Source organism: Ylistrum balloti, unplaced genomic scaffold (assembly GCF_031769215.1).
Source record: "Ylistrum balloti isolate Yb309-2 unplaced genomic scaffold, AGI_CSIRO_Ybal_v1 Utg370292, whole genome shotgun sequence".
NCBI classification, from domain to species: domain Eukaryota; kingdom Metazoa; phylum Mollusca; class Bivalvia; order Pectinida; family Pectinidae; genus Ylistrum; species Ylistrum balloti.
The window spans coordinates 1,334,034-1,352,058 of NW_026782221.1; the positions used below are offsets into that span (position 1 = coordinate 1,334,034).

Consider the following 18,025-nt stretch of genomic DNA (forward strand, 5'->3'; position numbering starts at 1 on the left):
CCATCTCCTTTAACTTTTAAATAGGAAAGCAGTTAATCATTTATCAGGGTGACACACTTCAAACCATTACTTACAAAAAAGAACATACCATCAATCACTAATTTATCAGCTTGACAAACCATCAACCATTACTATATCAGGGTGACATACCATCAACCATTATTATATCAGGGTGACACACCATCAACCATTATTATATCAGGGTGACATACCATCAAACATTATCATATCAGGGTGACACACCATCCACCATTATTATATCAGGGAGGCACACCATCCATCATTATTATATCAGGGTGACACACCATCAACCATTATTATATCAGGGTGACATACCATCAACCATTATTATATCAGGGTGACACACCATCAACCATTATTATATCAGGGTGACATACCATCAACCATTATCATATCAGGGTGAGATACCATCAACAATTATAATATCAGGGTGACACACTATCAACCATTATTATATCAGGGTGACATACCATCCACCATTATTATATCAGGGTGACACACCATCAATCATTATTATATCAGGGTGAGACACCATCAACCATTATTATATCAGGGTGACATACCAGCAACCATTATTATATCAGGGTGAAACACCATCAACCATTATTATATCAGGGTGACATACCATCAACCATTATTATATCAGGGTGACACACCATCAACCATTATTATATCGGTGACACACCATCAACCATTATTATATCAGGGTGACATACCATCAACCATTATTATATCAGGGTGACACACCATCAACCATTATTATATCAGGGTGACATACCATCAACCATTATCACATCAGGGTGAGATACCATCAACAATCATTATATCAGGGTGACACACTATCAACCATTATTATATCAGGGTGACATACCATCCACCATTATTATATCAGGGTGACACACCATCAAGCATTATTATATCATGGTGAGACACCATCAACCATTATTATATCATGGTGACATACCATCAACCATTATTATATCAGGGTGACATATCATCAATCATTATTATATCAGGGTGACACACCATCAACCATTATTATATCAGGGTGACACACCATCAACCATTATTATATCATGGTGACACACCATCAACCATTATTATATCAGGGTGACATACCATGAACCAAATATATATGGATTTGAAATTTGTGTTTTATGTATTCAATTTTCCATTTTTGTTAAGAACAGCATGACTTTAACATAGCAAAGTTTTAATTGCTAAATATGCCTAAACAATAGATCATTTTGTGAATGTTACTTTCAGTGCTGATCAAGACACATACAATAAGGTGATGAGGGACTCAAAAAGCACCTAGGCTCGTGAATGAGGCATGATGAACTGACACTGTATGATATTTCATAAAAATGGCTATAGAACTGTATTAAAGAAGGGACTACAAACCTGGTGCATAGGATAAGTTAAAAATATTTCCAATGTTCTGCTTTCACATAGTGGTTTCTCTTCATAGCGTTTGAGCAGATTGTTGAATTCTAGTTTCTGTTTGTATTCTGCCAACACTTGTAGACTGTAATGATGGTTCCTTACATACTCCTGGTATATACATAGCATAGGTAGCAGCATATCAAACAGGTCACCTGTAGCATAAAATCAGGGGGATAACTCTTTATCTATACTTTATATATATATAACATAGGTAGCTGCATATCAAACAGGTCACCTGTAGCATAAAATCAGGGGAGATAACTCATTATCTATACTTTATATATACATAGCATTGGTAGCAGCATATCAAACAGGTCACCAGTAGCATAAAATCAGGGGAGATAACTCATTTTATATACTATATATATATATATATATATATATATAACATAGGTAGCAGCAAATCAAACAGGTCACCTGTAACATAAAATCAGGGGGGATAACTCTTTATATATACTATATATATATATATATAACATAGGTAGCAGCATATCAAACAGGTCACCTGTAACATAAAATCAGGGGAGATAACTCATTATATATACTATATATATATATATATATATATATATATATATAACATAGGTAGCAGCATATCAAACAGGTCACCTGTAGCATAAAATCAGGGGAGATAACTCATTATCTATACTTTATATATACATAGCATAGGTAGCAGCATATCAAACAGGTCACCTGTAGCATAAAATCAGGGGGGATAACTCTTTATATATACTATATATATATATAACATAGGTAGCAGCATATCAAACGGGTCACCTGTAGCATAAAATCAGGGGAGATAACTCATTATCTACCATGTCTATAAATATATAAAGAGAGATAGCATAGCTAGGGAGTAGCATATAAAACACAAGTTTTATTGGAAAACCAGGGATATTGTATGGGAACTTACCTAATACTAAAGTTGGCCAGTTTTCTAATCTTGCACACAATCCTTTCAAAAATATTTGATGCAAAAACAACAAGGTTTCACTGAAAAAGAAAGAAAATTGCAGTGTAAATTCTTATCAGCAAAAATTCTCATTCAACTTAAATAACACTGATAAATGGAGGGAATGGGGACATCCATATGACTCTACCTGAACCATGACATCTCATTCCCCATATTAACAGATTAATAACCCTAATACAGTTGGGTACTGAACCAAAATACAAGTCAGCAGAGTATTGAAGAATACAAATGATATTCACCTATTTAAAAAAATGGAGTTTACATCATCATGAGTAATGGGGGGCTTTTTAGAGGATGCTGCCATTCGAAGGGGTCGCAGAAAGCACGTGACAAGAGTAGACAACTGCCGGTTGTATTCCTCCTCACATTCCACCATGTTGAACACGATGCTATTACGTTTGCGCATGCTCTCTGCATGAGGGGATCGTATATAGAGTTCTACAATCTGTTTCCAGCGTCGTCGACACAACCAGCCTCTGAAGAAACTTTGTACCTGTTAAATAAGACACTGAAGATGAATATTTAAGTTTACAGTAAAGGACTAACAAGAGACCCCAGAGGGATCTCCGTTCCAACAATGGTATGGTATTTACTAAGTCTTCATTAATTTGACATTTCCCATCCGTTTCTCTTCCATCCTTTAATTTGTACAGAACACTGATCATGAGAAATAAGACCGAAATGGAAACTTATATATGTAAACAAAGACGCTTACAGTACTACAAGATATAGCAATAACAAACAGTACTGTCTCAATCCTGGATGACCTCCTGTTATCCATTTTCTTCTCTTTTTGCCTTTTTGTTACCAGCACCAGATTACGAACAAGAAGGAACCATGGGAAACTTGTATGTAAAATTTGTAAATGATCCATCTAATACTTCTCCAAAAACAGTGATAATGAACCATTACTGTCAAAATCCAAGATGTCAGCCGTGTTGTATTTCTAATCTGTCCTGACACATCTAAAGACCAAACAAAACCTGCATATGAAATTTAAGAGAGATCCGTGCAGTGCTTCTCCAGAAATAGGGATAACAAACAATTATTAAAATTATTAAAAGGATCAACGAGACTTACTACATATGATATCTAAGGATGATTCATCAAATATTACTGCAGAAATAGTGAAACAAACCATTACAGTCAAAATCAAAGATGACTGCCTGTCAAACATTACATTATTCTGATCAGTCTCAAAGTCAAAAGGAGACAGCCAGGGACCTAGGGGAACCTCAATACAAACTGGTACTTCTACAGTAAAAGCAATAACGAAAATTGTTTCAGAACAAATTACGGACAAACAAGGAACAGATATCTGATGTCAGAAAATGGATAGAGTGACAACAGACCACTAACGGAGGCCAATTTAAAACGGAATTACATGTTTGGAAAATATCTGAAAATACATACATCTATGTGTAAGTGAAATCTGACCATAATACATTATAGCATAAATACCATGAGATAGAATCAATGAAAAATAATACCACTGCACTGAAGCATTTTCAAATGTTCAATACAGAGAAATAGCTTCCAGACACTCAACATTTCTGTAACATCACCAAGAGTTATTGCCCTTCAACCAGGTGAGGTTATAGTTGTCTTTAACTTAACTAATACCATTTTCTCAGAATAATAGAATTATGTCAAGTATTAAGATAGCACTTCTAATGATTTACACTGAGAATTAATAACCATCTGCTATAAAGACATTTGTACCGACAAATGGAAACACTGTCTGGAGATATTCTGAATGGATCATTTTTATGTTATCAAGCCATCAAAAAAAAAAACCTTTAAAAATGCTACAAGTGCTGTGTTATCATTAATTTTTGGTATGGACCATCCAATCTTGGGAGAGTATTTTTTGTACATTTGTGAAGCATGCACAGAAATTTCTCCTCTTCCAGCTTTGTATATTTACAAACAGGTGAATAATTGCCCAGAAAACAAAAATTCCTATCTACCATTATATAATCAATTGTTAATGAAAGGTGTGTAGAAGTTCTCAAGTGAAGATGAAGTTTTTTCCCATTGTCAAGACTCGTCGAACACTCAAGTTTTTTGCCAATCTCAATATATGATATATTAAGTTAATGTGTATTTCAACCATTATATAAATCATTTAGATGGCCTATTTGTAACTCTAGTGTATTGAGTGACTGACCTACTTTATCATTTCTGTTTGATTATGATTTTTAGATACTACCAGTGTAGCCATTATTTAGCTGAACAAGTCTTTAAATATATACCATATGTATCATTTAGCTGACATACTTTTTTAATTTTCTTCAGCTCATCAGTCTCTTCATCCTGCTTGTCTCCAGCCACACGATCTTTTTTGAATTTTGCCAACTGTGAAGAAACAAACAAATCTAAACTGATTTTAGGTAATATTTAACAAATATCAGTGACAACAAGGCAAGGCTTATCCAGGCCAGTGGCAGATAATATTACGTCTGATGTAAACAACATTTTATGAAAATTGTAAACATTATGTAAAAATCAATCAAAAATATATGATTATCATTCCAACTCTAACACATAACATCGGAGTCCTTATCTGACAAACAACCATGCTTTATGGTGTGAAGCTGATTAACCAAAACTAAAATTTGAGCTCAAATTTTTTTTATCACTAATTCCATTTAAGACACTAACTGCCATCCTGAAGAAAATGTCTCATTTCAAATTACAAATAATTTTTTAGCATTAAGATGCATATCCGATGTAGAGATCGGGGCCTATTGCTGCTATTTCACCACAAAGATCCATGTCACACGGCAATAGGGCGCTAATTGGTGCTGTAATCATGACACCCATTGGATGGTACTCCATGACCTCCATTCCTGTCACACCATCACAATTACAACAGCGTTTGATCTCATTACACTACAAACAAGCAAGCTACATTCAAAGTATTGTGCTACACAGAAAACCAAGCAATCAAAGAACACATCTAAAGATTGAATTTTGAAAAGATTTTATAAAATCTATAAATTAAAAATAGTCTTTATTGTTAATAATCTTGGTTAGTAAAGCTCTTCAGTTAATGTAGTTGACATCTAGTATTGTATGTTTACTGCCTGTTGTTTCTATGGTTACTATTAAACAATTAACAGAAATACATCCATCTTTAATGTGTCCATGTGTTTCCTGTATGCAGGAATGTTCTACATAACATTAAATCTATACATGGTAAGGTGATGTTTCCTGAAGGACTATGGTTACTACATTCATAATTACTGTTAATTGATTTAAACATTTTTAATTATCAGTAGCAGATAAATGGAACCGGGACAAGTTCTAGTGACCTACGAACTCTTCTTCTCCATAAATAAAATTACAAATAATCAATATACTGCATGTGACACTGATATTTATATTATTAACATGAAAATATGTAATAGTAGACATATAATTGGTAGTTTAAATCATTTCATCAAAAGGATGAAAAGATGAGAAGATAGAAAGAACACAAGAGAAAAAGAGATTATATGGATTTTACATCAATTCAGTGCAGACTACAAACAGTTCAGAATCTGGTAGTATTGACAAACAGTTCAGAATCTGGTAGTATTGACAAACAGTTCAGAATCAGGTAGTATTGACAAACAGTTCAGAATCTGGTAGTATTGACAAACAGTTCAGAATCTGGTAGTATTGACAAACAGTTCAGAATCTGGTAGTATTGACAAACAGTTCAGAATCTGGTAGTATTGACAAACAGTTCAGAATCTGGTAGTATTGACAAACAGTTCAGAATCTGGTAGTATTGACAAACAGTTCAGAATCAGGTAGTATTGACAAACAGTTCATAATCAGGTAGTACTGACAAACAGTTCAGAATCACGTCATATTGACAAACAGTTCATAATCAGGTAGTATTGACAAACAGTTCATAATCAGGTAGTATTGACAAACAGTTCATAATCAGGTAGTATTGACAAACAGTTCAGAATCTGGTAGTATTGACAAACAGTTCATAATCTGGTAGTATTGACAAACAGTTCATAATCAGGTAGTACTGACAAACAGTTCATAATCAGGTAGTACTGACAAACAGTTCAGAATCACGTCATATTGACAAACAGTTCATAATCAGGTAGTATTGACAAACAGTTCAGAATCTGGTAGTATTGACAAACAGTTCAGAATCTGGTAGTATTGACAAACAGTTCAGAAACACGTCATATTGACAAACAGTTCAGAAACACGTCATATTGACAAACAGTTCAGAATCAGGTAGTATTGACAAACAGTTCAGAAACACATCATATTGACAAACAGTTCATAATCAGGTAGTATTGACAAACAGTTCAGAATCAGGTAGTATTGACAAACAGTTCAGAATCAGGAAGTATTGACAAACAGTTCAGAATCAGGTAGTATTGACAAACAGTTCAGAATCAGGTAGTATTGACAAACAGTTCAGAATCTGGTAGTATTGACAAACAGTTCATAATCTGGTAGTATTAACAAACAGTTCATAATCAGGTAGTACTGACAAACAGTTCATAATCAGGTAGTACTGACAAACAGTTCAGAATCACGTCATATTGACAAACAGTTCATAATCAGGTAGTATTGACAAACAGTTCAGAATCTGGTAGTATTGACAAACAGTTCAGAAACACGTCATATTGACAAACAGTTCAGAAACACGTCATATTGACAAACAGTTCATAATCAGGTAGTATTGACAAACAGTTCAGAATCAGGTAGTACTGACAAACAGTTCAGAAACACGTCATATTGACAAACAGTTCATAATCAGGTAGTATTGACAAACAGTTCAGAATCTGGTAGTATTGACAAACAGTTCAGAATCAGGTAGTATTGACAAACAGTACATAATCAGGTAGTACTGAGAAACAGTTCATAATCAGGTAGTATTGACAAACATTTCAGAATCAGGAAGTATTGACAAACAGTTCAGAATCAGGAAGTATTGACAAACATTTCAGAAACACATCATATTGACAAACAGTTCATAATCAGGTAGTATTGACAAACAGTTCAGAATCAGGAAGTATTGACAAACAGTTCAGAATCAGGAAGTATTGACAAACAGTTCAGAATCAGGAAGTATTGACAAACAGTTCAGAATCAGGAAGTATTGACAAACATTTCAGAAACACATCATATTGACAAACAGTTCATAATCAGGTAGTATTGACAAACAGTTCAGAATCACGTCATATTGACAAACAGTTCAGAATCAGGTAGTATTGACAAACAGTTCAGAATCAGGAAGTATTGACAAACAGTTCAGAATCAGGAAGTATTGACAAACATTTCAGAAACACATCATATTGACAAACAGTTCATAATCAGGTAGTATTGACAAACAGTTCAGAAACACGTCATATTGACAAACAGTTCAGAATCAGGTAGTATTGACAAACAGTTCAGAATCAGGTAGTATTGACAAACAGTTCATAATCAGGTAGTATTGACAAACAGTTCAGAAACACGTCACATTGACAAACAGTTCATAATCAGGTAGTATTGACAAACAGTTCAGAATCAGGTAGTATTGACAAACAGTTCAGAATCAGGAAGTGTTGACAAACAGTTCAGAATCAGGTCATATTGACAAACAGTTCAGAAACACGTCATATTGACAAACAGTTCATAATCAGGTAGTATTGGCAAACAGTTCAGAATCAGGAAGTATTGACAAACAGTTCAGAATCAGGTCATATTGACAAACAGTTCAGAAACATGTCATATTGACAAACAGTTCAGAAACATGTCATATTGACAAACAGTTCATAATCAGGTAGTATTGACAAACAGTTCAGAATCAGGTAGTATTGACAAACAGTTCATAATCAGGTAGTATTGACAAACAGTTCAGAATCAGGTAGTATTGACAAACAGTTCAGAATCAGGTAGTATTGACAAACAGTTCAGAAACACGTCATATTGACAAACAGTTCAGAAACACGTCATATTGACAAACAGTTCAGAATCAGGTAGTATTGACAAACAGTTCAGAAACACGTCATATTGACAAACAGTTCAGAATCAGGTAGTATTGACAAACAGTTCATAATCAGGTAGTATTGACAAACAGTTCAGAATCAGGTAGTATTGACAAACAGTTCAGAAACACGTCATATTGACAAACAGTTCAGAAACACGTCATATTGACAAACAGTTCAGAATCAGGTAGTATTGACAAACAGTTCAGAAACACGTCATATTGACAAACAGTTCAGAAACACGTCATATTGACAAACAGTTCATAATCAGGTAGTATTGACAAACAGTTCAGAAACACGTCATATTGACAAACAGTTCAGAATCAGGTAGTATTGACAAACAGTTCAGAATCAGGTAGTATTGACAAACAGTTCAGAATCAGGTAGTATTGACAAACAGTTCAGAATCACGTCATATTGACAAACAGTTCATAATCAGGTAGTATTGGCAAACAGTTCAGAATCAGGAAGTATTGACAAACAGTTCAGAATCAGGTCATATTGACAAACAGTTCAGAATCAGGTAGTATTGACAAACAGTTCATAATCAGGTAGTATTGACAAACAGTTCAGAATCAGGAAGTATTGACAAACAGTTTAGAAACACGTCATATTGACAAACAGTTCAGAAACACGTCATATTGACAAACAGTTCAGAATCAGGTAGTATTGACAAACAGTTCAAAATCAGGTAGTATTGACAAACAGTTCAAAATCAGGTAGTATTGACAAACAGTTCAGAATCTGGTAGTATTGACAAACAGTTCAGAATCAGGTAGTATTGACAAACAGTTCAGAATCAGGTAGTATTGACAAACAGTTCAGTAACAGGTAGTATTGACAAACAGTTCAGAATCTGGTTGTATTGACAAACAGTTCAGAATCTGGTTGTATTGACAAACAGTTCAGAATCAGGTAGTATTGACAAACAGTTCAGAATCAGGTAGTATTGACAAACAGTTCAGCCTTGTTCTACTATGTACAAGCCCCTTGTACTACTATATACAACCCCTTGTACTACTATGTACAACCCCCTTGTACTACTATGTACAACCCCTTGTACTACTATATACAACCCCCTTGAACTACTATATATCCTGTATTACAAGATACTGAAACAATTTGGTTATTTAGTACGATTACAAATTTATAAAAAAATACTTGTCTAGGTATCCAAAAGGTACGTAATAAATTCTGTTGCAGATAGCTAAATAAGACAGATCACCAATACCTCTGCTCGAAGTTTCTTAACATCCTGGGCCAGTTCCTCTGTCTGTTGAACATAGTGCCATTTAGCCTGTCTCTCACTTTCCAAGATCTGTAACAGGTGGAGATGCTTCTGTTCCAATTCCTCCTTTTGTTCCAACACCTTACTGTACCTAAAATCAGTAACATTTACCTTACTGTACCTAAAATAAGTAACATACATTGACCTCTCTGTACCTAAAATAAGTAACACACACTTACCTCTCTGTACCTAAAATAAGTAACACATAGCTATCTAACTGTAACTAGAATAAGTAACACACATTTATCTAACTGTTCCTAGAATAAGTAACACACATTTATCTAACTGTTCCTAGAATAAGTAATACACATTTACCTTACTGTACCTAAATCAGTAACACATATTTACCTTACTGTACCTAAATCAGTAACACACATTTACCTTACTGTACCTAAAATCAGTAACACACATTTACCTTACTGTACCTAAATAAGTAACACATATTTACCTTACTGTACCTAAAATCAGTAACACACATTTACCTTACTGTACTTAAAATCAGTAACACACATTTACCTTACTGTACCTAAATAAGTAACACACATTTACCTTACTGTACCTAAATAAGTAACACATATTTACCTTACTGTACCTAAAACCAGTAACACACATTTACCTTACTGTACCTAAATAAGTAACACACATTTACCTTACTGTACCTAAATAAGTAACACACATTTACCTTACTGTACCTAAAATCAGTAACACACATTTACCTTACTGTACCTAAATAAGTAACACACATTTACCTTACTGTACCTAAAATCAGTAACACACAGTTACCTTACTGTACCTAAAATCAATTACATACATCTATCCAATTGACCCTGTAATTATTAACAAACTATTTTTTTAGATAATGACTATTTTACAAAGTGTTATTGTTTATACAGATAAGGACCATTGTAAGAAGATGTTACTGTTTATACAGATAAGGACCATTTTAACAAGATGTTACTGTTTAAACAGATATAGACCATTGTAACAAGCTGTTACTGTTTATACAGATACAGACCATTGTAACAAGATGTTACTGTCTATACAGAAAAGGACCATTGTAACAAGATGTTACTGTTTAAACAGATACAGACCATTGTAACAAGATGTTACTGTCTATACAGATAAGGACTATTGAATTAAAGTTTTATTGTCTATACAGATAAGGACCATTGTAACAAAGTTTTATTGTTTATACAGAAAAGGACCATTATAACAAGTTGTTACTGCTCATACAGATAAGGACTATTGTGACAAAGTTTTATTGTTTATACAGATAAGGACCATGGTAACAAGATGTTACTGTCTATACAGATAAGGACTATTGAATTAAAGTTTTATTGTCTATACAGATAAGGACCATTGTAACAAGATGTTACTGTTGAGACAGAAAAGGACCATTGTAAGAAGATGTTACGTTATACAGATAAAGACCATTGTAACAAGATGTTACTGTCTATACAGATAAGGACCATTGTAACAAGATGCTACTGTTTAAATAGATACAGACCATTGTAAGAAGATGTTACTGTTTATACAGATACAGACCATTGTAACAAGATGTTACTGTCTATACAGATAAGGACCATTGTAACAAGATGTTACTGTCTATACAGATAAGGACCATTGTAACAAGATGTTACTGTTTATACAGATATAGACCATTGTAACAAGGTGTTATTGTTTATACAGATAAGGACCATTATAACAAGTTGTTACTGCTCATACAGATAAGGACCATTGTAACAAAGTTTTATTGTTTATACAGATAACGACCACTGTAACAAGGTGTTACTGTTTATACAGATAAGGACTATTGTAACAAAGTTTTATTGTTTAAACAAATAAGGATCATTGCTCTAAATTTTTATTTGTTTACTCATATAAGGGTCATTTGAACATTGTTTTATTGGGTATGCAGACAAGATTCACTGTAACAAGGTTTTATTGGTTATACAGATAAGGACCACTGTAACAAGGTTTTATTGGTTATACAGATAAGGACCATTGAAAAAAGGTTGAAACAAAGTGCTATTGTTTCCACAAATACAGATCATCATTAGAAGGTTCTATTTTTTATACACAAAACAACAAGATTTAAGAGTAATTCCATTTTTATAATATCAACTGGCCTTCATAAAACATCATATGAATGCTGACTCTCATGTGATTTCCTTCTTACTGACCACTTTCACTTCTACCAGTTATTAATCCATGTCTTAAAATTTCACACTCTTGATAATCACATTTTTTTAGAGAGTTGACTTTGTGTGTTTTAAAGGATTCTTGATTGTATGTGAGTTGTGGACAGAGTATTTGCCACTGCTAGCCATTGTGGTAGAGTGGATTCTGACTGATAGGATTTAACAAGTGTGAAATAGAATAGACAGCCAGTGATATTGTGTTACCTGCAGTAGCTTTCGGTGGAGCCCAACATTAATAACATTTTGTAGGGCCTGATGAAAGGCCATTGTGTAAGCATCACACACCAACCACAGACCCAGCGTAAAATGGCTGTAGAAGCAAATCACTTCAATATTAACATCATCTAATGTTGATAAAAAAGGGGAAAAAAACGTGCATGGCAGCCAGTATCCATCTCCAGAGATTACAGGAAAGGGAGACCAAACAAATCATATTGACATCAGTGTAAATTAATACAAAGATTCAGATCCAAACCAAGTGGCCCCTAACACAGCTCTTGTTCTCTGACTCCCCAAGGACTGGCTAGATAAGTAGTGTCAATGCTGAGTTAGTCAATCAGCCTTAGAACAGCCTCTCTATCACAAATTACCAACAAAACTGATGTATCTTTTGGAACGTTGTTTTGGCAGATGTTTCCCCAGAGGGAATATGTATGCATGGTATATGTGAGGATGCTGATTGGTCCAATTCTAGTCTTTGCATATCGTCAGCCATACTCATACATATGATCTCACTTTACCATCTTATCCTTAAAACATTGACTCCTAAAATATTCTACTATATGTCTGAACTTGGGTAAATCTTTTCAACAGATATATACTGAGTAATATCTCAATTTTGAAGTGAACAGGAAAGGACACCATACTGTCTATAATATAACAGGAAAGGACACAATACTGTCTATAGTATAACAGGGACACAATACTGTCTATAATATAACAAGTGGTCACAATACTGTCTATAATATAACAGGGACACAATACTGTCTATAATATAACAGGGACACAATACTGTCTATAATATAACAGGAAAGGACACCATACTGTCTATAATATAACAGGGACACAATACTGTCTATAATATAACAGGGACACAATACTGTCTATAATATAACAGGGACACAATACTGTCTATAATATAACAGGGACACAATACTGTCTATAATATAACAGGGACACAATACTGTCTATAATATAACAGGAAAGGTCACAGGTACAGGTAGTTTTATGACCTTAGGTATAAGGTCAAGTTTAAATAGATTTTGGTAAGTTCAGGTTTAGGTTTTTAATAGGTCAGGTTTTAGTAGGCTTTGATAAGGTTTGGATTGAGTTGTTTTTTAAGGTCAAGTTAAGGTAGTTTTTGTAATGTTAGGTTTTGGTAGTTTTTGATAAGGGCAGATTTAGGTATTTTTTGTAAGGTCAGAATATGGTAGGCTTTTGTAAGGTCAAGTTTAAGTAGTCTTTCATAGGTCAGGTTAAGATTGTTTTTGTAAGGTGTGGTTTCAAAATCTTGTTCAGATAATGTCAGATTTTGAAAAAAAAAAAACAGGTTTTGCTTTAGATGTTTAAATCTTTGCTGAGGACTTTTTTTTTAATATTGGACTTTGACAGATAATTCAATTTGAAATTGATGACATCATTAATTATATACTGTATACAGGTTTCTTCAATTTGACAATGATTCGAAGATTACCAGATATTATTGCAGTGCAGACCTATCCCTTCTACTCACGGTGCTCGTTTGATGTGGTCAATCCATGCATTACATTCAGACTCTGTGTCTGTGCGCAGGTCATACTGTCGCTGGCCCTCACTCTTGTATGTAATGGTGAAACAGTACTGTAAAATACATAATAAACAATGGAATATTAATAAAAGGTGATTGTGTAATAATTCTGTAACATACATAATTAGTGGTATAATATTACACAATGTGATCGTGTAATAATTCTGTAACATACATAATTAGTGGTATAATATTAAACAATGTGATCGTGTAATAATTCTGTAACATACATAATTAGTGGTATAATATTAAACAATGTCATTGTGTAATAATTCTGTAACATACATAATTAATGGTATAATATTACAAAATGTGATCGTGTAATAATTCTGTAACATACATAATTAATGGTATAATATTAAACAATGTGATCGTGTTACAATTCTGTAACATACATAATTAGTGGTATAATATTAAACAATGTGATTGTGTTACAGTTCTGTAATATACATAACTGATGGTGTAATATTAAACAAGGTGATTGTGTTACAGTTCTGTAACATACATAATTAATGGTATAATATTAAACCTAGATAAATTCTGCTTTAGTATACTGAAATCTGGGATTATCTCATAGGTTAAGTAAACAGTAGTGAGTTACATTGAAATCTAGGTTTAACTAGGTAATCATATAGTGTATAATGATGTGAATGGTTATCTTGGTAAATAGACCAGGTGAGACAAACGAATGTTGTGTGTGTTTTACCTGTCACAACTCAGGTATTCACATACAGAAAAGGTGAGACAAACCAATGTTGTGTGTGTTTTACCTGTCACAACTCAGGTATTCACACACGGAAAAGGTGAGACAAACCAATGTTGTGTGTGTTTTACCTGTCACAACTCAGGTAATCACACACGGAAAAGGTGAGACAAACCAATGTTGTGTGTGTTTTACCTGTCACAACTCAGGTAATCACACACAGAAAAAGGTGAGACAAACCAATGTTGTGTGTGTTTTACCTGTAATCAATTCAGGTTATTACACAAATTCAATATGAAATTGTTAACTGCCAGGCTTGACAGCTAGTGGCACTGATACAATTAACATGTAATACCTGACAACTGATCAATACTCAGGTAAACATCAGACAACATAAACAATGACACAACCGTCCTTAACACCTGACAATGAAAATGGACATGATGTGTTTCTAAACAGGTATCAGTAATCTGTGAAAAAGAAAATTAGGATGTAATAGATGTCATTTATAGTCAAACATCCTAACCTTCATATCTATAATAAGGCTGAAAATGTTCTAATATTTCAACAGATTTCTGAAAAATACACAGTAATACATTACAGGTAAACAACAATCCAGAACACAAGGATTGCTATTTTTGCGGCTGTGTGTTTCCCACGCTATGTCAATATACTAAGCTTTTGTGTTGTTAATATAACAACACTGACTGGACTGTGTCTGTACAGATCACAGTGTTAATGATGCTACAAACAACACTGACTGGACGGTGTCTGTACAGACCACAGTGTTTATGATGCTACAGACAACACTGACTGGACGGTGTCTGTACAGACCAGTGTTTATGATGCTACAAACAACACTGACTGGACGGTGTCTGTACAGACCACAGTGTTTATGATGCTACAAACAACACTGACTGGACGGTGTCTGTACAGACCACAGTGTTTATGATGCTACAGACAACACTGACTGGACGGTGTCTGTACAGACCACAGTGTTTATGATGCTACAAACAACACTGACTGGACTGTGTCTGTACAGACCAGTGTTTATGATGCTACAGACAACACTGACTGGACGGTGTCTGTACAGACCACAGTGTTTATGATGCTACAAACAACACTGACTGGACTGTGTCTGTACAGACCAGTGTTTATGATGCTACAGACAACACTGACTGGACGGTGTACATACAGGAACATTTGTACATACAGGGACATTTGTACATACCACAGTGTTTATGATGCTACAAACAACACTGACTGGACTTTGTCTGTACAGACCACAGTGTTTATGATGCTACAAACAACACTTACTGGACGGTGTCTGTACAGACCACAGTGTTTATGATGCTACAAACAACACTGATTGGACGGTGTCTGTACAGACCACAGTGTTTATGATGCTACAAACAACACTGATTGGACGGTGTCTGTACAGACCACAGTGTTTATGATGCTACAAACAACACTGACTGGACTTTGTCTGTACAGACCACAGTGTTTACAATGCTACAGACAACACTGACTGGACGGTGTCTGTACAGACCAAAGTGTTTATGATGCTACAAACAACACTGACTGGACTGTGTCTGTAAAGACCAGTGTTTATGGTGCTACAAACAACACTGACTGGACTGTGTCTGTACAGACCACAGTGTTTCCAATGCTAGACAACACTGACTGGCTGGACGGTGTCTGTACAGACCACAGTGTTTATGATGCTACAAACAACACTGACTGGACTTTGTCTGTACAGACCACAGTGTAAATGATGCTACAAACAACACTGACTGGATGGTGTCTGTACAGACCAGTGTTTATGATGCTACAGACAACACTGACTGGACTTTGTCTGTACAGACCACAGTGTTAATAATGCTACAAACAACACTGACTGGACTGTGTCTGTACAGACCAGTGTTTATGATGCTACAGACAACACTGACTGGACGGTGTCTGTACAGACCACAGTGTTTATGATGCTACAAACAACACTGACTGGACTTTGTCTGTACAGACCACAGTGTTTACAATGCTACAGACAACACTGACTGGACTGTGTCTGTACAGACCACAGTGTAAATGATGCTACAAACAACACTGACTGGATGGTGTCTGTACAGACCACAGTGTTTACAATGCTACAGACAACACTGACTGGACTGTGTCTGTACAGACCAGTGTTTATGATGCTACAAACAACACTACCTGGACTGTGTCTGTACAGACCACAGTGTTTATGATGCTACAAACAACACTGACTGGACTTTGTCTGTACAGACCAGTGTTTATGATGCTACAAACAACACTGACTGGATGGTGTCTGTACAGACCAGTGTTTATGATGCTACAAACAACACTACCTGGACTGTGTCTGTACAGACCACAGTGTTTATGATGCTACAAACAACACTGACTGGACGGTGTCTGTACAGACCACAGTGTTTATGATGCTACAAACAACACTGACTGGACGGTGTCTGTACAGACCACAGTGTTTATGATGCTACAAACAACACTGACTGGACGGTGTCTGTACAGACCACAGTGTTTATGATACTACAAACAACACTTGAGGAAATTCCATTATGAAGCTTGGTTATTTTTTATCTCACAAATTGGAATTCTAATGAAACCATACAATATAAACCTGCCAAAGGATAATGTTTTATGGTCTATAACAGGTACATACAGGGACATTTGTACCCATACTTGTAAAGTCTGTGTACGTTAGACAGGTACATACAGGGACATTTGTACCCATACTTGTAAAGTCTGTGTACGTTAGACAGGTACATACAGGGACATTTGTACCCATACTTGTAAAGTCTGTGTACGTTAGACAGGTACATACAGGGACATTTGTACCCATACTTGTAAAGTCTGTGTACGTTAGACAGGTACATACAGGGACATTTGTACCCATACTTGTAAAGTCTGTGTACGTTAGACAGGTACATACAGGGACATTTGTACCCATACTTGTAAAGTCTGTGTACGTTAGACAGGTACATACAGGGACATTTGTACCCATACTTGTAAAGTCTGTGTACGTTAGACAGGTACATACAGGGACATTTGTACCCATACTTGTAAAGTCTGTGTACGTTAGACAGGTACATACAGGGACATTTGTACCCATACTTGTAAAGTCTGTGTACGTTAGACAGGTACATACAGGGACATTTGTACCCATACTTGTAAAGTCTGTGTACGTTAGACAGGTACATACAGGGACATTTGTACCCATACTTGTAAAGTCTGTGTACGTTAGACAGGTACATACAGGGACATTTGTACCCATACTTGTAAAGTCTGTGTACGTTAGACAGGTACATACAGGGACATTTGTACCCATACTTGTAAAGTCTGTGTACGTTAGACAGGTACATACAGGGACATTTGTACCCATACTTGTAAAGTCTGTGTACGTTAGACAGGTACATACAGGGACATTTGTACCCATACTTGTAAAGTCTGTGTACGTTAGACAGGTACATACAGGGACATTTGTACCCATACTTGTAAAGTCTGTGTACGTTAGACAGGTACATACAGGGACATTTGTACCCATACTTGTAAAGTCTGTGTACGTTAGACAGGTACATACA

The 18,025-nt window shown here is 35.1% G+C and overlaps 1 protein-coding gene across 1 annotated transcript in view; it reads right to left on the reverse strand.

The window, feature by feature from the left end:
* Window positions 1–18,025, reverse strand: part of LOC132553017 (ras-specific guanine nucleotide-releasing factor 2-like) — a 184,097-nt gene that overhangs the window by 72,257 nt on the left and 93,815 nt on the right. The window contains exons 4-9 of the mRNA XM_060217220.1: window positions 13,655–13,761; window positions 9,665–9,812; window positions 4,721–4,798; window positions 2,680–2,933; window positions 2,381–2,460; window positions 1,426–1,619 (exon numbers count right to left, since the gene is read on the reverse strand). Coding sequence (XP_060073203.1) covers window positions 1,426–1,619; window positions 2,381–2,460; window positions 2,680–2,933; window positions 4,721–4,798; window positions 9,665–9,812; window positions 13,655–13,761 — 861 coding nt within the window. The remainder of the gene's footprint in view (window positions 1–1,425; window positions 1,620–2,380; window positions 2,461–2,679; window positions 2,934–4,720; window positions 4,799–9,664; window positions 9,813–13,654; window positions 13,762–18,025) is intronic.